Source organism: Dipodomys merriami, unplaced genomic scaffold (genome assembly GCF_024711535.1).
Source record: "Dipodomys merriami isolate MVZ:Mamm:240054 unplaced genomic scaffold, mDipMer1.0.p SCAF_94, whole genome shotgun sequence".
In the NCBI taxonomy this organism is placed as follows: Eukaryota; Metazoa; Chordata; class Mammalia; order Rodentia; family Heteromyidae; genus Dipodomys; species Dipodomys merriami.
Genome location: NW_027206557.1, coordinates 2,421,842 through 2,443,466, shown reverse-complemented (window position 1 = coordinate 2,443,466; position 21,625 = coordinate 2,421,842). Strand labels below are relative to the sequence as shown.

General features: G+C 42.9%; 1 protein-coding gene across 3 annotated transcripts in view; it reads right to left on the bottom strand.

Annotated features, from left to right (window-relative positions):
- Dpy19l1 (dpy-19 like C-mannosyltransferase 1) overlaps positions 1-21,625 on the bottom strand; it is a 55,597-nt gene that overhangs the window by 21,782 nt on the left and 12,190 nt on the right. For all 3 annotated transcript variants that reach the window (XM_070014249.1, XM_070014250.1, XM_070014251.1), the window contains exons 7-11: positions 14,577-14,634; positions 9,495-9,586; positions 4,958-5,057; positions 4,214-4,291; positions 723-809 (exon numbers count right to left, since the gene is read on the bottom strand). In XM_070014249.1, coding sequence (XP_069870350.1) covers positions 723-809; positions 4,214-4,291; positions 4,958-5,057; positions 9,495-9,586; positions 14,577-14,634 — 415 coding nt within the window. The remainder of the gene's footprint in view (positions 1-722; positions 810-4,213; positions 4,292-4,957; positions 5,058-9,494; positions 9,587-14,576; positions 14,635-21,625) is intronic.

Below are 21,625 nucleotides of genomic sequence, written 5' to 3'. Positions count from 1 at the left end.
ACATGCGCTATGTGTGTACATGTAGTCACACCTCCTCCCCACTTGCTACTGCTGATTACTGTAGCCAAATATACTAGACTTGAATACCTACAGAGGGTTGTGGCCCAGGTTGGGAAGAGGCATATTTTCAGGAAATAGGCATTAAATTACTAGTTGTCAAATAAGAATTAAATAAAATGCTCCAAATTTATTAATGGTTCTAAAAATCACAACTCCAAAATGTTCTGAGTAACTGAAATGATAACTCAAAAAGCAGAAGACATTCACAGCAGGACAGTGTGGTAAGCCAGTGTGAAAGTGAAAGCCACTTAATGCTGAGGTGTAACCTTAATTTGCAAAGAAATGGGGTAGTAGAATCCCCTGAAAATCAGCATAACCATTGCTGCAGGTCTAACTTCCTTCAGACTGTTATAGTTAGACTGAAACTTAAGAGAGAAAAGGAAAAGGGAAGCAGAAGAATAAAAACATTTCTAAACAAACCTCCCTGAGACCAAAACAGAGAAGAGGGGGAAGCTGAGGGAAGAGGAAGCACAGGCTAGGGCCACTGAAGACAAGTACCCTGCTTTCTGGTCTCAACTGTCAATGGTGCCCCGGAATGAAAACGAGCTCCATCACACAGAGAGATGTGCTAGAAATGGTTCTTGCTGAACCCACTAACAAATCCCAAGCCAGTGATCAACTTATCAAAAAAACCCACCATGTTCTTAGGACCATTTACTTACCCAAATGATTACCAAGGAGGAAGCATAATAAGACGTTAATAGCATTGAGTTCCCAAACATCAAAACAAAACAAAGTGCAAGAGAAATCTGGAAAAATCCAAGAAAAGTGTAATTTAGTGCACATAAAACAAAAGCAGTGACGTTCATTGTGAAAAGGGCATATGCATATGAGGGCCACAACTCAAATCATTTGAAAGGGGATACACAATGAAGAGAATCCACTCTCTATTCATCACTTCCCTCCCTAAAGACAGATGGAGTCACATTCCATAACTTCCCTCTCTAGAGATGGATGAAGATAGAACCCATGGTTTCCCTCCCTAGGGATGGATGGAGACAGAGCCCATCTACAGTATCCTGTGCATCTTTTGAGGCACCAAACTAAAGAAATACTAGCTCATGTTTTATTTGAAGGCACACTTGCATATCACCAAACCAGCCTAACTCATTCTATTAAAGGATGGAGAGAAGCACTGCACTGCAAAGGTGACACAATTCCCTGTCTCTGAGGACCACCAGCACCCAGAGCTCTCCACCTCACCTCCACACTGTCTCATCCTCTCACATCTAATGTCCACACCACCAAGTGGCACACTGCAGGTAAACCGCCCGAGTGGAGTTGATGGACCAAAGATACACACATTTCAAATTTTAAAGAGTGTTAACAGATGGCTCCCTATCAATTGATTCCCCACAACCAGGGCAGGAGAGTTCCTGCTGATTTATATACTCTGGTACGCACTGCTTATTCCTTTAAGAACTTTCCAATCTAACTGGGAAAAAATAATATATCATTGCTTCATCTTTTTATGTTTTTAATGGTGGAATGAAAAACGGCAAGATTTTTTATCTGTTGTGTATGTTGTTTATTTGTGTGTGTGAGCTGTTTTTGAGTACTGTACAATTTTCTGTTGGGCTTTGTTTTTCTTAAAAGTTACTGTTATATACCATAGGACATACATATTTATCCATCAAACATACTAAAGGATTTTTTCCAGATCATTTTTTAACCTTTGAAGTATTTTTGTTTCACAATTATTTTCTATAATCTTATGTTGTCATTTCCTTTAGCTATTCAAGATTATTTACAAACCTTTAAAAATAATCCATATTATCTGGAAGTTTCATATTTTATTTACATATATATGTGTGTGTATGGATATATTCCAATGTGAATTTTAGAATTAGCTTTAGTTTTGAAGACTACATTTTTATTAAGATTAGTTTCTTTAATAATATACACTTAGAGTAGTATTTGTCTTAAAGGCACCATACATTGCTCTCTTTTTTAAAAGTCTTCTCACATATCATAGTAAGTATAAAGTTCTCTTCAGACCAATTGTGCAATTTTCTTATGCTTATTTTAGAGAATATTATTTCTCTTACTGTTTCTTTTACTATTACTACTTCTATTCCATAAAATAGAAGAAGGAACTCTACCAAATTCATTTGATGAAGTCAGTACTACACTTACACCAAAATCAGATGACATAACAAAAAAAAAAAAGAGAAAACTCTGCACCTAACTCCGTGATAAAGAGATGCAAAATCTTCAATAAAAGCCTTACAAGGGGCTGGGAAGTTGGCTCAGTGGTAGAGCGCTTGCCTTGCATGCCTGAGGCCCTGGGTTCAATTCCTCAGCACCACATAAGCAAAAAGGAAAAAAGCCGGAAGTGGTGCTGTGGCTCAAGTGGTAGAGCACTAGCCTTGAGCTGAAGAGCTGACGGACAGTGCCCAGGCCCAGAGTTTGGGCCCCACGACCGGACCCAAAAAAAAAAAAAAAAAAAAAAAAGCATACTGCATGATTAAACTGGTTTCATTTTAGGAATGCAAGGAGGGTTCAATGCACACAAATCAATACAGGTAATATAGTACAATAATCAAGTATAAAAACCCACATGGTCATTTCAACAGAGAAAGGTAAAGCCCTTGACAAAATTCAACATTCTACCATAATAAAAGCTCTAGAGAAAGCAGAAACAGAAGGATCATACCTCAACATAACAAAAGCTGTTAGAATAAACCAAGCTGACATTACAATGGATAAGGAAAACTGAAAGCAACTCCTCTACTGTCAAGAAGAGGATAGGGGTCCCTACTCTCCAATATCACTGTACATTGTGTTTGAATTCTTACCCAGGGCAATAAGGCAAGAGAAAAAATAGAAGGGATACAAGTAGGAAAGGAAGAAGTCAAATTTTCACTATTTGCAGATAATATGATGCTATATATAAAAGATCTTAGATTCCACACCTCTAGACCTCAACACTTTCAGCAAAATAGCAGAATACAAAATCAAATACAAATGCCAATGACCTTTCTATACACAAATTACAAACATGCTAAGAAAGACATCAAGAATGCAATCCCATTCTTAAGAGATTCAAAACAAAACAAAAAACCCAACAAACAACTAAAACAGCATGTCCTGGGTGGATGATACATGAGTTTGTTCATAATCTCTCTACACTTAAACGTGCTTTTACATCAATCAACTACCAGAGAATAAAAACTAATAATGGGGCTGGGAATGTGGCTTAGTGGTAGAGTGTTACCTAGCATGCATGAAGCCCTGAGTTCAATTCCTCAGTACCACATAAACAGAAAAAGTCAAAAATGGCACTGTGGCTCAAGTGCTAGAGTGCTAGCCTTAAGCAAAAGCAGCTCAGGGACAGTGCCCTGAGTTCAAGCCTCAAGACTGGCAAAAAAAAAAAAAAAAATCTAAAAAAAGTAAATAAAAACAACTAATAATGGCATATTATAATATCACTAAGATTACTAGGAAAAGAAACCACCTAATTTATATTAAAGAGTTAATGACAGAAAGAAAACAAGTGTTTCTAAGAGACAAACATTCATCAACATTAATCAACCAGCCCTTGAGTCACCAAGCCACAAGGCCGTTCCAGCAAACCCACACACACACTCCTCTGTAATCTCCAGTAGCTAGTTCCCTGTCCCCCTACTCCGCCCATTCCCACTTTCCACCTCAGTCTTCTACCCTCATGTGGGCTCCTGACAGGCCCTACTAGACTTGTTTCTTCTTCTTTCTTTAGTCCTTGCCATCTTCATTGCTATGTGACTGACACTGTGCAGACACTGATCACTAGGCTTGTCTTGCCTGCTCCCAGCTCAGCCACATGACTGCTGGTCTCTGGTTCTAGTCCCTGTGGGTCCCACATGTGGGTAGGAGATGCCTGTGAGCAATCCTTCACTTCATGTGAGCAGATGGCACCACAGATGTAAAACCCAGCACATTGTGCTTCACTTTTATGAATGTCTAACCAAAAACTCAAAAGGGGGCACAGCCTCAATCAGATAAAAAGACCAAACTAAAATATTCTGTGGGACCTAGTAAAACAAAGTCAACTGACAGCATACAGTGCTGAAATGACACTTATCCACTGTGAAACTAACTGTAATTCTATACAGCTAGTTTGATTGGGAGTTTAAAATCAGATCAAGCGGAAAGCAAAAGATAAAAGAATTACCATGTGTATATAAACGATCTTCCGTAGTTTAACTACATCAATGTACCCCACGACATGCACTGCAAATAAGGATGCAATCTGAAATTTAAAGAGAAAGTATGTTAAAAATAAAATATCACATACTAAACAAATATCCGTAAGAATAAAGATTATCTTTACTGGAATGACTTACACAGAAAGTAAGCTTTAGTTTTCCTTTTATCTGACAAATGTACTCACAAAGGTAACAAATCCTGGCTGACTTCCTCCTCCCATATACACTAGGCTCTATGTGACTGTGAAAATATACTCGTTCCTGTGTGCTGGCCACCGCACCAGGCTCCACTAGTGTTGTTTGGTTGACATCAACAGACACATAGCTATCATTCCATTAACTGGAATACTACAAGAGAGAGTTGGGCCCAAGGGTTTTTACCTCAGGGACTAAACACAAAGAAATCCATAAAAGAAATACAGTTTACTTAAGAGAAACATTTATTTAAAAGTTGCAGCCCTCCATATCCTCCAAGCCTATTAACAATAAATAGCAAAGAAATTAAAATCTGCGTTCAATACCTGCTCCTAGTAAATAAGTAATATTCATTAATAATGAATTGCACACATTTGCTGCTCTAACTTCTCTTAAAAACATTAAGCAAAAGTTTTGTAATTCTACATATACTATTTCTGTGACAATATTATACAACTGAGTTCACATCATCAAAACCACTGTGCTAAGTCAATGTAAGAGCATAAACATGGTACCTGAGTAAGAAGTACAAACTGAGCAAACTGCCATGGAAGCATGAAGAACACATTGGATATGCAGAGCGCAATCAGGCTTCCTCGGTAAAGCTTTGTAGCCCTTGAAAGATAAAATAACTATCAGTAAACTTAACCACAAAATGGCCTAACATGCTCCAAACTGCAAATTAAGAGTCTTACACGATGTGGTTCTAACTCCCTGAACATAAAAGGAACCAGTGGGTCAGAATTATACCTCCTGACACTCAATCTCAATTTTCTATGTGAAGTAAATATTTATTATTTCCGTATAACTGGAAGCCTGGCCAGGTTAGCCAATGAGTAATTTTAAGTTATAATCCAGTAAGCCCTTTGTTTGGTTGTCATTGTCATGACAGGGTTTCGCTATGCAGCCAGCCCATGCTGGTCTCAAACTCACAAAGCTCCTGGGTGCTGAATTAAAGGTGAGCACCACCACACCTGACACATACAGGACACTGTGATGCTGTGACAGTATGCTGTGACTCAAGACACAGATAGACAAAGAACACACACACCATGACCCAAGACACAAGACAGGGAACATACACACCATGTATGTCCCAAGTCACAGACAAGGAATATACACACCATAAACAAGATACAGACAAGGAACACACACAACATGACACAAGACAGGAAACACGCACACCATGTACGTTCCCAAGTCACAGGCCATGAACAAGACAAAGACAAGGAACAAAACAATATGACCCAAGACACAGACAGGGAACATCATGACCCAAAGTCAAGAAATATATACACTGTGACCCAAGAAACAGACAGACAAAGAACATACACACCATGACCCAAGTCACAGACAAGAAACATACACACTGTGACCCAAGAAACAGACAGACTAGGAACATACACAACATGACCCAAGACATAAAATAGGGAACATATTCACCATGACCCAAGACACAGACCAGGAATACACATACCATGACTCAAGCAACAGACAAGATACACACACACACCTCAACCCAAGACACAGAGAGGCAAGGAATACACATACCATGGTCTAAGTCACAGACAAGAAACATACACACTGCAATCCAAGACACAGACAGGAAAGGAACAAGCATACCATGACCCAAGTCACAGCCAAGGAACATACACACTGCAACCCAAGACACAGACAGACAAGGAACACATATACCATGACCCAAGTCACAGGCAAGGAACATGCACACCATAACCACAGTCATAGACAGAGAACATGTATAGTTCCAAGAACAAGAAAACGAAGGCTATGTTATCAGACAATTCAGGGCTCATATTAAATTGAATCTTTAAAAATACGTAGAATTCAAAAATGTACAAAGCAAACTTTTTAAACAAAATGTACTGCTAACCTTATTTACAAATGGTTAGGATAAGTGGCGGTCTTATTTATAAAGTTAGGATGGGACGGTCCTTCTGTTTTCATGACTGACTGTTTTCTCAGCATTTCACTCTCCAGTGACTGTGCTTTGGCTGACCTGAGCCACTCATCTCTGCTTCCTTTATAATTATAAGGTGATCACCACAGGAAACCCTGAACAAAGAAATGGTTGCTCTTCCAAAGGAGCCAGAAGTAGCTGGGCACCAGTGGCTCATGCCTGTAATCCTAACTATTCAGGAGGCTGAGATCTGAGGAACATGGTTCAAAGCCAGCCCAGGTAGGAAGTCTATGAGACTCTTATCTCCAATAAACCACCAGAAAACAGGGAGTGGCGCTGTGGCTCAAGTGGTAGAGTACCTGCCTTGAGCAGAAGAGCTGAGGGACAGCGCCCAGGCCTAGAGTTCAAGCCCCACAACACCCCCACACACACACACACAAAGCAAAGGAGCCAGAAGCTGATGGTGAGGACCCCAGAAGAGGCTGTGACCCCTTAGCGGAAAGGCAGGAAGTCTGTATAAGTCCTAAAAAGGCAGAGGTGGCTGCCCAGCTATACAGACTGAGCTTGGGAGCACAGCTGTCACTTTCAACAAAATGGAAACCATCCCCATGCCTAAGGACCAGGGACAGTGACCACAGCAGTAGCCATCCCGGCAAGAAGGGAGCTTGCCAAAAGGAATAAAACCTTGCAGTACCTGCAAGAAGTGGTAAGGTGATTGTGAATGTGGTAAGGAATCAAGAGAAGGATTAGATCCAACAATGGTGAGAAAACCCTAGAGAGAGTAAAGACTGAATAAAACTTTTCAGCCAAGAACAAGGCGAGTAGGCGGGTGTAGCTGTGACAATGACCTAGGAGGCTGAGGGAACCAGCACCAGAGGCAGCTGGAAGGAGACCAACAGAAAACCTAGAGGCCTGAGACTGAGCACCCATTGTGTGGAGAACAATGGCTCCCAAAGATATCTCTCCCGTTTAGGGAGTTGAACTGCTAAGTGCACTATGTGGCAAGGCACAGGAAAGTGTGGTGCAGATGGGGTTGATGTCACTAAGACTTCCTGCCTAAAGAAGAGACTCCAGACTGTCGCTGGGAGCAATCAAGATAGTCCCAAAGATGCAAAGTGGAGGAGGGACAGCAGGGGAGACAGTGGACTGACAGGATGACCATCACTGGCTGTCCTGATGGAAGGACACATGAGCCAAGAAATGCAAGCAGCGGCTGGAAGCTGAGAAAGGAGAGGTTCTCTCCCCAGAAAGAGAGCCTGCCAATACCTCTGACTTACAGAACTACATGGAAGTAAGTTCAGCTAACAGCTTTCCAGCAGTCCATGTGGGTTAAAGGAGGCAGAGCTCAGCAACTAGAGCAGCAATCCCCACAGCTCCAGGTCAGATCAGAGGAAACAGTGAGAGGAAAATTAAAAGTTTACTCTCAGGGAGCAGAGGCAGAAGAGAAACAGTTTAGTATCTGTACCACACTGGAGAAAAAAGCTGAGCTGGAAAACAAAGATGCAGAAAAGCAGTGTCTGCAGGTGAATCCAGGCTTTTTTTTGTCGGTCATGGGGCTTGAACTCTTGGCCTAGGTACTGTCCCTCAGCTCTTCAGCTCAAAGCTACCACTCTACCATCTGAGCCACAGCACCACTTCCGGTTTTCTGGTGGTTTATTGGAGATAAGAGTCTCACAAACTTTCCTGCCCAGACTGGCTTTGAACTGTGATCCTCAGATCTCAGCGACCTGAGTAGCTAGGATTACAGGCGTGAGCCACTGGCACCGGGTTCCAGGCCTTTTTGGTACAACAGTTCTGGTAGCAATGTCCAAAAAGAAACTATCTCTCAAGGAGCTCCAACACCAAAGGGCAGAACCAAAGATGATACATTCAGAGGCTCACCTTATGGGAAGATGGAAGAGGAGCTTGGAGTCTTAGAATAGAGGATGTATGGACAGCAATAGGGCTGGAGTTGGAAGGACTTTAAAATCTCTCAATGCAAAAGCTACCACCCATGCCACCTGTGAAAGGTTGTGTAAAGATCGAACTGAGCCACGTAGGGCTAAGGTCCTCCGAGAGGTAGGGCTCATGACTGGGGAGACTGAGCCATGCAGGGCTAAGGTCCTCTGAGAGAGGGACATGGCTTACATTGCATAACAGACCTCAACAGTTCTTCCAAATTCAGCACACTACATCATGGTCTCAGGACAAGGTAAGCTTCCGATTTTTAACATGCATTGCTCTATTTTTCTTTTCTTTTCTTTTTTTTTTTTTTGGTTTAGAGCAGTACTTTATTCTTTTTTAATTTTTATTGTGAAAATACCGTACAGAGGGATTACAATTACATGGGCAAGATAATGAGTACATTTCTTATCAAGCATTGTAGCCTCCTCCTTTGTTTCCCCTTTCCATCCCTTCCCATCCTCTCCCCACCCCATGCTCTATTTTTCTCAAGGGCTCAATTTTGTTTTATTTTACCCTCTGTACTAAGATAACATATCAAACTCAGTACTTGTCAGTAGGAAGGGAAACTGTTCTGAGCCCCTCTATGTTTGAGTCTAGCTAAAGGCCAGCTGCCCAAGGTCTAACCCAGCCCTGAGTTTCCAGCAAGAATTCTATCCCTGCTTTGTGTCTCAGGGATGCTAAACAAATGTAGAAAGGTAAATTACCTGTGACTGCACCTGAGTATAATGGCTCTGGAACATGGGCTCCATAAAACTATATCTTACAAGATTCAAGTCTAGCACACCTTCCATCCATTGTCTGTAAGAGGCGGCAATGGTAACAGAAAGACTTGGGAAAGTAGAGATGTGGAACTAAAGTCAACTTAATCTCCTTCAGTAGTCACCATGGACACTAAGGAAGGAGGCCCAAGGGCAGGCACAGACATTTTTTCTACTAAGTGGTTTTAGGCTGTACTTGTAAAATAACTTTACTAACACAGTATACAAGATCATCTTATTAAGCTGACATTTAAACTTTAGTTTTTATTAGCATCTTTGAGTTGTACATGAGGGTTTCATTCTGTCATATCTACGTATGCTTGCAGACACCATGATCAGACTCACCACCCTTTCTATTATATAACCTAAACAAGAAATTGTAGTTGAATCTACTTCAGGCAAAACATAACCTAACACCCAGGTCCCAGTTACCTGAGAATATGAGTCACAAGCAACATCTGGAGAACCAGGAATGGGTAGGAGAAGCTCTCGCGGAGAGGGGGCGTCCACATGACCCGGGTGCACTGAAAAGGAACATTGAGAGTGTGATGCACTTGCGGTGTCTGCTGAGTGAAAAGTTCAAGTGCAAGCTGCTGCTTGTAAGCACAACGAGGGGGGCTTTCCCCACACCCGTGGGTATCAAAACCACATTACTGGACTTTCTACCACCAGCAAAACACGGAAAAGGGGAAGCAAGAACATGGCTGAAGAAGGCTCACAGGACGGATCATCTGCCCATAGACTCCTCCATGAGCCACACCCAGTACAAACTGTGCTGCAGTGAGCATGGGAGCGCAGGTATCTCCTGTGTAACAAGCCATTTCCTTTGCATCGACTGCCAGCAGCAGGACAGGTTATAACAATCCACAATCTATTTCAGCATAACTAGTCAAAGATTCCAGAACACAGAAATGATTCATGTCTAAGGAATTGGAAGTTATTGCCCAGGCTGGGGTCTCTAAATACCATTTCCCATTAATAGGATCCATGGCTTAGAAAACAACTGGGTCAGTACCGGGAGACAAGAAAGTACAAGGCAACTTTGGGACACACTGTGCCACAAAGAAAGCACTGAAAGGTTGAAGGAATATATCAAAGGAATCAAGAATGAACAAACAAGGTCCATTAGAATTACACTATCAAAGGCATGAAAGTACACAAAGCATTTCTGAGAAGAACTGAAGTAGCCTGAAACAAATGAAGAGCTATATCTATGTGTAAGGGATTAGAAGGTTTGATTTGATAGATTTAGGATGTCAATTTTCCTTAAGCTGACTTAGGGATTCAAAGCAATCACATTTAAAATCCCAGCAGGACAAAGCAGTAGAGACAGCTGATTCTACATTTATGGAAGCACAAAGGACCTGGAACAGCTCTGATGATGCTAAAGAAGACTGGAGACTCACAGTATAAGACATCAAACTTAGGAAGCTATAACACTCAAGAAAGTATGATATAGACTTATATAGATAAACCCAGAACTGAGAGGCCAGACACAAAGTCAAGACATATACCATCATCCTATCTATAACCAAACTACCACTGACTTTTCAAGAAATGGTATTGGGTTAACTGGACACCCACACTGGGAAAGTGAAGAAGGTGACTCTTGAGTTGACTTCAGACTAAACACAAAAGTCTAGACAGATCACAGACAGACACACAAAAGCTAGGCCAATTAAACTTCTAGAGGAGAACTTAAGAGATGATCGTTATGTTTTATGGTTGGCAGATTTTTAAATCAGGACTCAAAAAGGACTAAACACTGATAAAAGCTTCTGTCCATCAAACAAACAACAAACAAGCAAAATAAAACCCAAGAAGGCAGCTACAGCCACACAAAGACCTTCGCAAAAGATACCCAGCACAGAACTGCACAAATCAGAGCCCCATGGACCAAAGATTTTGCATTCTCTTCAATGGGCAATGGGCAAGGATGTCAGTAGGCACTTCCCACCATTAAAATGTAAAGCAGATAAGCAATACAAAAGTGGCTTACAGGGGCTGCAAAGGTGGCCCAGTGGTAGAACATTTGGCTTGCATGCCTGAGGCCCTGGGTTCGATTCCTCAGCACCACGTAAGCAAAAAGAAAAAAGCCAGAAGTGGCGTGGTGGCTCAAGTGGGAGAGCGCTAGCCTTGAGCTGAAGAGCTGAGGTACAGTGCCCAGGCGCAAGAGTTCAGGCCCCACGACCGGACCCAAAAACAAAAAAACAAAAAAAACAAAAGTGGCCTACATCATCAGGAGAAATCAAAGTGAGACCATGAGCAGACACTGCCACATTTGACTGCCAAATAAATGCTGATGAGGATATAAAAGAAACCCATGTGGTTGTACTTTGCTAGTAGAGGGAACCCTGAAATGAGCACTCATAAAACAATGTCAAGAGAAAGAATGATTCCATTTATACAAGGCCCCAAGCAGCAGAACCAGTCATAGGAGAGGTCAGACCCACTGACCCCGTCTGGAGGATGAGAATGGCTACAGAGAAGGACCTGTAGGAAACAACAGGCCTGGACCCCTCAAAAATGTCTATGCTGTCTTTACAATGTTCAGGATAAAGTGATAACTTGACCCAAAACAAAACCAAAAAGGAACTTACTGGGACAACTGGAAATTAGAATACAGACTATATGAAGATACTGTCTAACAGTTAGTGTTAAATGCTGAGATGTTGCAGGTTGGTTGATGTCCTTGGATCTCAGTAACCTACCGAGCAGTACAAGGGATGTCAACAAATACAAAGTACAAGAGCATGTGTACAGGTGTATGAGACAGAAAACAATCAAGTGTGGCAAAATGTTAAAGCTGGTAAACAACAAAGCACACCCACGATTTGGTACATTTTAAATTTCTTTCAGTAAAATACCGGAGGAAAAAGAAATAGAGAAAGCCTTCTTTCCTCCCTTCCTTCCAGTCCTCTTTCTCCTCCCCTTCCTGTTACACTTCCCCCTTCCTCAGTTTTCTATGTACTCAATAGACATTTGTCCATCAGCACAGTGCAAGCACCATCCATGCTTCAACATCTGATGTTACAACAAGGAAAGGAGGAGATCTGATAACAAAGAAAAGGCAGCGAAAACCATCAACTTCCATCTTAACAAGAACTTCTAATGGAGTCTCAGTCCATGAGGACACCTGTAGATTTCTAACATGTAACTCAGTATGACTGACCATTGCTATGACAACCAAAGTACCACTGACCATTACTATGACAACTAATAAGCCCGCTACTGCATTTTCAAGTTTCAGATTTGAAGTCCTTCTATTTTTGTTTTAAATAATTTGATTTGTCTATCTGTGCTACATTTTCACAGTACCTTCATCAAGGCCAAAGCTTTCTCTTGCAAAACCATGTGGAAGGGAAAAGGAAAATTTGAAAAGTATATTGCATATTATCTTAGATACAATATAGGGAAAAGCGGTCAATATAGAACTTAAAAATAGGTAGTCACAATCTGGGGCACATAAAGATTTCACACACACAGTACCCATCGATAAGCAACAGAAATGTAGAGTACAGAGCGCAACACTTGCCACTAGCCACAGAGGGCATGAGTGCCTGCTCCTCTTCCAATGCCGTATTGTTTAGGCCACAGATTCACAATTCAAAAGAAATAGGGTCTGAAAAATCTCATCTGAAAGCCAAAGCATATGCAAAAATCTACAAACTTTCAATTATGAGTTGTCACTAGTATCTTACCCCAAACTGACGATGCTCTTACGCTAATGCATGACCTTACACAAAAATGCCAGTGTTCTCACCTTCTGAAGCTCAATACATAAAAATACAGTAATTTGGCTATTCCAATAAAGCTAAAATTGTCACTGTAATGACATTTAGTTACCTTTTCCTAAGAAAGTAATGAATATTGTGTTTAAATAAACCACCTGAAAACTATGAAAAGAAAATCAGCCGAAAACAACAACAGAATCATCTGAATCCCACTGTGAGAAAATGAAAAGAAATGGTGCTCATATAAATGAGCGTCAAAAATCTAAGAAATTATAAGCAGCCCCAGAGAACGGGGGAGTAACACAGTGGGCCTTTGTGCATGACAGTGAGTGGTCTTTCTAACTCTCTTGGCTCCAAAATGGCCAAGCATCGCCTTCCTCCAACATCTTACTGCTAACATACAATGTTCCCTTCTTCCATTATTCCACAGCTACTTCCCATTTCCTCAGTCGTGCTCACAGTCTGTGCTACAGAATGTTCTGGTGTGCACCACACAATGTGCATCCACAGACTTTCCTTGGCTCACTGCACCAATAAACAGTTGTGCTGTTGCCAACACTGTGAGGCACTGTCATCTACCAGGCCAGAGCTTACATTCCTGTGACTCTAAATTCCAAGTGCATGTGAGAGGACCCACTAGTAACTCACAGACTAAAACAGTCTATCAGTTATGCCAAATGAAGTTTGTGTGTGATTATTCACTAAGAGATTTGTAACACGTACAAAACCAAACATTAAAGACTCTCAATGAAGAACATGAGTCACTTTATACAAAGTGACTTTTCCTCCTGAAAAGTCACAAGAGAGATGTTACTAGACATTTATTGCCAACTATGATCAATTCAGAAGAAATTCATTGGCACTTTGCATTTAGGTTAGAATTTAACTTGAACTAAACTATTAGTAATATCTATAACAAATAAGAATAATAAGTCAAGCTAACAATTCTAGTTTCTTATCTTGCTCCAAACACTGTTCTAAGCACACTGCATGCAGGAATTTAGTTGTATCTAAAGTCATCTCATAGGGTCCTATGAGATACCCATTTACACACAGGAAACTATGCTGAGAGCAAAAGACAGTGCTCTCACACATGGTACTTCGGCAAAGGCAGGATCCAGCCAGGCAGCCGGAAGCAGGGATACACACATCACAATGCTGTTCTCTCTAGAAAGCCACGGGACAAAGGCAGATTGAAAGGATAAAGGATACACTGAAAAGGTATGTTATGCCTGAAACATGAGCTTTCATGGTTCTGGAACTATGTGAAAGTCCCATTGAACCACTATTTCTTCGGATCAGTGAGAACTAGATCCCACATAACATAACACATTAAAATGAAATTAAAGTGAACACCATAATTTAAACTTTGGATCAAAAGAGTAAGAATGGGTGTGGTGGCTCAGGCCTGTAATCTTAGATACTTGGGAGGCAAAGATCAGAGGACTGCAGCGGAAGGCAGGCTGGGTATGGAATTTAAGACTCCATTTCAACCAGTGGCTGAGCATGATGGCACACAGCTGTTGTTCCAGCTACAGGGAAAGGGTACTGGGACACTGGTACAAGCCTGTCACCCCTAGAGGCATGGGGAAGCACATCAGGAGGATCACAGTCCAAACAGTCGGCACAAAGCAAACCCTACCCTGAAAGTAATAAAAGTAAATGGGGGCTGGAGGCAGGCTCAAGTGGTAGAGTGCTTTCTTAGCAAGTAGAGAGAAATTAAGTTTAAAGAAGAAATCATCCAGGGGTGATTCTGAAGGCAATTTTGTTCACTACCTACCTCTCCATGATTGAAAAAGAAGCACAACACAGTAACCAGGCCTCCTAACCGGCTGCCACTGGAAAAGAGGAAAAGAAAAGTAACTCAGTAACAGAGATGAAGGGTCAGTCCTTAAAAGTAAAATAATGCACATGATCGCAGTTTCTACTAGCAACAACCAGTTCTGCCGTGCTACAACTTCCTGTGCTGATTTACACAACAGTTTCCTTCCTTCAAAGTATCACTAGACAAAACACACTTCATCCTTTACCAATCATCTTTTACTGCACAACAGACTGAAGGAATGGAGGACTCTCCAGTCACATTACTGCACATCACACACCAGCTGTTTCTTTCTCTTTTTTCTTTAGTGCCACGCATTTATCTGTGTTCTACCACTTTACACAAATTCTTTTCCTGGGATACCTGTTGCTATTAGGAAAGGATGGGGAAAGCAGAGACAAGGGCTCCATAAGATAGACACTAGGAAAAGTGGGAAGCCAACACTGTCTTCTCTCAGAAACACAAAATCATACAAGCACATTAGACTTGTTCCACTACTCCCACCTGTCCCTGGGCTATATTTCTGCAGTTTTCCAGGAACAGCACATACACACACCTTCATATACTGGTATACAGGTAAAATTCTACAACCTCAGTTGGTTTCAACTATCCAAGTGACAACCAGGCTGGCCACTATGGCTAAGAACCCACCACAGCAGAATACACCATTTGCTCCTGCCCGTTCACAGCTTGGGTAGAGGAATTAAGGCCAAACCATCACTTCCCTCATCTTCACCCTTGAGATCTTCTGGCTCAGTTTAGCTCATGCTGCTTTTTTATTATTCTGTTCAAATCCTTCTTTCTATCCAGCAGAGGTCAGAGGTAAGAGGGAATGAGGGAGAGGCCATCACAGGCCTTGACTCTTACTCTTGGAGATGCATGAATGTGGTCAACACATGTCCCCTCTCCCAACCTGCAGGAGACAGGCAGGGCTGGGACCCCCAGCAGCCCCAGACTGCATGGGAATTTGTGGAGTTTCCACTTCCCCTACAGAGCAAGCAGCACAGCCATCTGCTGTTATGAGAAAGAGACAGCATTAAAGGCCTGCAGGCCTAGGGTCTGGCACACACCTGACCTAGAAGGAGGCATATAGAAGGACAAGAGGGTTTCTGAGCCTCTGAGAGTAAGGGACTGACTGAGATTAATTGGGTCTCTAACTGTAGGAGTGCCTAATTTCATTCTGCCCATTATCAGCCTCAATGGGTAACAGAGGAATAGCAAAGGAATAGTGACGAGTGCCGAACATAGGAGAAGAGCGCAGATAAAGAGGCAGAAAGGAAGCAGTGTGGATAGCAGGCTCGGGGAACAGCTCCCAACATCTGCATCAATAGAAAAGCTGCAGTTTGAAATTTTTTCTGACAAAACAAAAAGTACAAAATTTCCTCTGAATCATGATTTCTTGCTTCTTGCCCTCTCCAATCCTGGGTACCCATAAGAGACAGTGGTGTCTCTCCATATGTCTATCCTTCCAAATCTTTCTCTATAAACATATGGAATATATGTGTGTGCATGCGCTCATGCGCACCCATGCACGCACGCATGTGTGTGTGCATGCATGTGCATGCATACTACTCCTGGGGCTTACACTAAGGACCTGGTTACTATCCTTGAACTTTTTTCTCAAGGCTAGTGTTCTACCACTTGAGCCACAGATCTACTTCTAGTTTGGGGATAAATAATTGGAGATAGAATCTCTAATTTGTCTGCCCAGGCTGGCTTTGAACCATGATCTTCAGATCTCAGTCTCTTGAGTAAGTAGGATTATAGGCCTAAGGGTGCCCAGCTTCAAGGAGAGTATGCTGTTCACAGCTCTCTGAATCTTATTATTTCTCTAATTAGTAGTAATTATTCCTAATCAATACATGTAATCAAAACATTCCTTCTACAGAGGGGAAGGGATTTGCTGATGGGGAAGGGTCACTGAAGCTATGAAATGGAATCATTAGTGCACTCCAGGAAGGGGACAGAAATGGAATCATTAGTGCACTCCAGGAAGGGGACAAAAAAATAGAGACATGGATAGGAAATGAGAATCAAGAAGGGTGGAAATAGTTCTCCATTAGATCCTCTCCAGTCTGTTACCAGCAACAAATAAACACCTAGCCTACCACCCACCAGTACTAAGGAGCTTTAGCCTACTAGATCGTGACCTTTCCAATTCCTGGCAGCTGCCATGATCCTCAGTCTGCAGCAGACACCAAACACTATTTCAGAACACTGCTGTCAAACTCCCCTATGCTCTCTGTAGCAAAGGTCAGGGAACTGCTGCTCTACCAAGCCTCCATGCTGCTGGGTTCTAGGGAGGCTAAGGACTAACTGCTGCATGGCTCCAGTCCAAACACTCCCTGCCCCCACTGGAATCATCTCAGACCTTCCTAGAGTCTGCTTCCTCCATGGGAGGCTAAGTGCCCTCCTCCCCCACTCTACTTGGAGGCCTGCAACAGCCTCTGTAAGGCCTCCCCTTTCTCTAGGCCACCCCCCCCACTATACAGCATGCTCAACACCATGAAAAATAAAAGAATCCAACCACACTACCACTATTCACACACTCTGCACTGGCTGCCCATTCCTCAGACTCAAAGCTACCCATGGCAAAGTATTCAAAATGCTTCTCACAATCCAGCCTTGCTGCCCCTCCATGCAGCCCCTTTTCACTGTCCTTCCTCTCACCCCAACTCTGTGCACAGCTGTGCTGCTACAGACACAAGGACAATGACATGGCTACAGTGTGCAAAAGAGCTCCCCCACCAGATGGGGTGGGGGAGCCGAGGGAAGCCTGGTGAGACAAAGCTGGGGTGTCCCCCGACACAAGCAAAGCCAGCTCCAGAGGAGCTTTGAAGAAGTAATAGTGTCTACATGTACTTCAGCGTCAGGACAGAACACAGCCTGAGTGCTCCTGTCCTTCGCTAAATACCAAAGACAGAACAAGGAGCAGGTCTTGGAGAAAAAAAAATATATCAATATTTTCAACCAGTATCTTCCATCAATTTATGCATACTAAACAGAAATACTTATCTTTTAAATATTCATATGCAACTGTTAGACCAAATGGGTTTGATTAAAGATATGCTAACAGGCCAAGTTAATAGAACATTCAGGAAAACACATAGCTGGAAAAGTTGGAGATGGTACAATTCAGTCTATTTAAAGCATGTTGTTAGTCAAAAATTCAGCCCATATAAACAGTAAGTGCTTGACTTTTCTTTAAATTAAATTTTTTCTTTAAAAAGGTTGGACACCTGTTATGTCGAAAAACGAACTTTACAACTTTGGTGGGGGGGGGGAGATGGAAGTGGGGGAGGATATGAAGGGACGGGAAGGGGAAACAAAGCAGGAGGCTACAATGCTTGATAAGAAATGTGCTCATTATCTTACCCATGTAATTGTAACCCCTCTGTACAGTATTTTCACAATAAAAATATATTTTAAAAAAAAGGTTGGACACCTTGTATTATCAAGTGAGCACTTGATAATGAAAGTGATTCTTTTCTGTTTCACAGCTAAGCCTGAGACGCAGAGTGGCTTCGTGGGTGCCTTGGCTAAGATGACGGGGGACAGAGAAAAAGAGCATTTAGCCAAATGAAAAGGGGGTGGATGGACATATCCAACTTTCAGGCCCTTCAGTAACATAGCCAGAAATAAGACCAATGTTAAATACTGTCTATTGTGAAGGAGCCACTCTAAGCCTCCTGTGACCAACGCTCATAAGAGAAGCACAGACGGCAGAAGATGAAGACATCATCTTAGGGCTGGCTCGGTCCACATGTGGAAAAAAAAGCACCTTCTGCAGACTAGTACAGCTGCAGATGGCCAGGCTTTCTGAACAGATGCCATAAAGCAAGAGAGAACTGAGTAGAGACAGGCAAGAGTAAATGTTTGTTCAAAAAAGGGGGCAGAGTGGCCATCAGGACAAGCAGCAAGAAATGTTCACAAGTTCATGATAAAGTATTTTATCCATTCACTTCAACCAAAAAAATACTTTCTAAAGGCAGACATTCTTCCAGCCGCTTGGCAACCATTCTCACAAGATGGTGTCTCCTACATTCACATAGGCCTTCTCCCTCCTTCCCCACTGACAGCTTCGCAACAATTCTCCTTTAATCTCCCACTCTGAGCCCATTATTACCCTATACAACATTTCGTTACAACTTATTTTCTCTCCTTTGGTCTCAATCATCACAGCCTAGGAATGTTAATTATCCAAGAAAGATCTGACCTAGAAGGTAGAAACCACAGCTAGAAAAAAAGTAATTTCTTTACTCAGGCAACGGTTTCTGTCTAGAATCCATAATTCATCCCTATAACCAAAGATCAAGACAAAATGAAAACATTGTCAAATAAACAAAGCTATATAAGTACATATATCTTGTTAACCACTCTCAAAAATTACTAGAAATGCTCTAAAGTAAGAAAGTAAACCAAGAAAGAAGACTAAGCAAGACAAGGTGGCAGTGAAGGAAAGCCAGTGGGATGGTGTCAGGGTCTGGATTCTAACATCCCCAAAGTCCTGTGCTGCCACAGTTTGCCCACCAGAGAGTGGTGCTGAAGGAGATGTTGGGTACTGGTAGAAGGAAGTCAAGTTGTTGAGGGTGTGCCCTGGGAGTACTGGAGACCTGACCACCATGAGGAGCAGCTTCGCTCTACCACAATCTCCTCCAGATTTTCTGGCCAGCCACAGGCCTGAAGAGGCAAAGCCAGCAACCCTAGCTGTCTGAATCTGTGAGGCAAAGACTTAAAGTCCTTCATCCTTGCAAGTTGCTTCTCTCAGGTATTTTATCACAGCAATGGAAGTTGATTGACAAATGAAGGAAGACATCAAGAGTACAGATATACACACCTTTGCACACAGACATGTACGCCATTGCAGGCAGTGTCCACCATCACAGATAGTACATGCCATCTCAGACAGATGTGCACGCCTTCATATATACACACCATTGCAAACAGATGTGCATACCAGACATGCATTCCATCACAGAGAGATGTGTATACCATCAGACATGCATGCCATCAGACAGATGTGCATGCCAGACATACACTCCATTGCAGACAGATGTACATGCCATTGCACAGTGCACATCATCACAGATGTGCATACCATCAGACATGCATACCATTGCAGACAGTGCACACCATCACAGACAGATATACATGTCATCATGAATATGCATGCCATTGCAGACAATGCACACTGTCACAGACAGATGTGCATGCCATCTGACATGCACCCCATCATAGACATACACACCACTGCAGACAGATGTGTATGCTATCATAGACATTCATGCCATCGCACAGTGCACACCACAGACAGATGTGCATGCCATCAAAGATATGTGCACCATCACAGATAGTGCACAATATCACAGACAGATGTGTATGCCATCACAGACATTCATGCCATCATAGACAGTGCACACCAGACAGATGTGCATGCCATCACAAACATGAACACCATCACAGAAAACTGTCCATGCCATCTCAGACAGTGTACACCATCAAGGACATACGTGCATGCCATTGCAGACAAACATGCACACCACTACAGACAGTGCAAATCACTGCAGACAGACTTGCATGCATGTCATTGCACAGATGTGCATGCCATCAGAGTGTATAACATCAGACAGATGTGCACACCATTGCAGATAGTGCACAACATTGCAGATAGACAATGGACACCATCATAGTGCATGCCATCGTAGACAGGCAGTATACATCACTGCAGACAGTGCAAAACTATCACAGACAATGCACACTACCACAGACAGTGACAGTGCGCACCACTGCAGACAGAAAGTTCATGCTATCGTAGACAGTAGATGCCATCTCAGACAGACAGTGCACACCATGTAGTTATCACAGCTAAGGTCCCCACATGAGGAAGCCTGGGCCACATTCTCCCCTTCATCTTACCTCAGCCCCCACATGCTGACTGCTCACATAAATCAGGAGCCTTACGTTCCCTCTCAAAGCTCCTTCTCAAAGCCAGATGCACAGTGGAGAAGTCAGAGCCTGAGGCTGTCCTGCTGTGGCTGGTACTTCTACTGTCCACACCACATTCCCACTAACTGGACTGACTTATGATCTTGCCAATGGATGTCCTAAGGTGTTGAGCTCCTGATTAGAGCCCTGCATGAGGTCCAGGCCCACCTGCAGGCTCACTGGGGACAGCCTGTGCAGAAGTGAGGCCTGGCAGGCACAGAGGCAGAGGAATGCTGATGCACAGTCATGCTCTTCACAGTTCACATTCCTGACCTGGCACCTCTCTCCCAGGTCTATTTGCCTGAAACTCTGAGCAGGAATAATACACGCACCAGGAGCTGCATACTAACACCACTGCCCACTCTGCCCCCAGAGACCAAGGGAAGAGGCAGAGCTTCTGGAAAACGCACCCCACAATATCCCACACGTCCACGCTCTGCTGGGAGTGCTGGGAAGGTGCTGTGATACTGTGTCATCTCCAAAGTGACAAGTCTTTTATACTCTAATGAGCTGGTTGGTGGATGGCAGCCCCAAGGTGACTTCAGGCTGGGGACTGGTCACAGGAAAGATGAAGCAGTTACAAGGTTGGGACTTTTCATCATCTCCAGGGAGGGAAGAGGGGCTCATGGCTAAATGGTTCATCAATGGCCAGTGATGGATGAATCGATACCTATGGAGAGAACACCCACAGAGAGGTTTCTGGAAGCAGTTCACTGGAAGAGGGAAGGGCTGCTCCACACCAACCTCAGGCCTCTCCCACATCTCTCTGACCTGCATCGTTTGTCACATCATAAAATAAACTGGTGGACATAAGCAGGTTTCATGGAGGTTTGTGAGCAGCCTAATAAACCCCAAAAGGAGGTCTTGGGGACTCTCATTATAGCCACAGGGAGTCTGACGCACAGGGCTGGCCACTTGGGGCTTGGGACTGGCACTGGGGGAGTCTTGTGAGTCTGAGCCCTCCACTTGGGGCATCTAACACCATCTCCAGGTGGGTAGTGTCAGGATGGACTTGAGGGGAC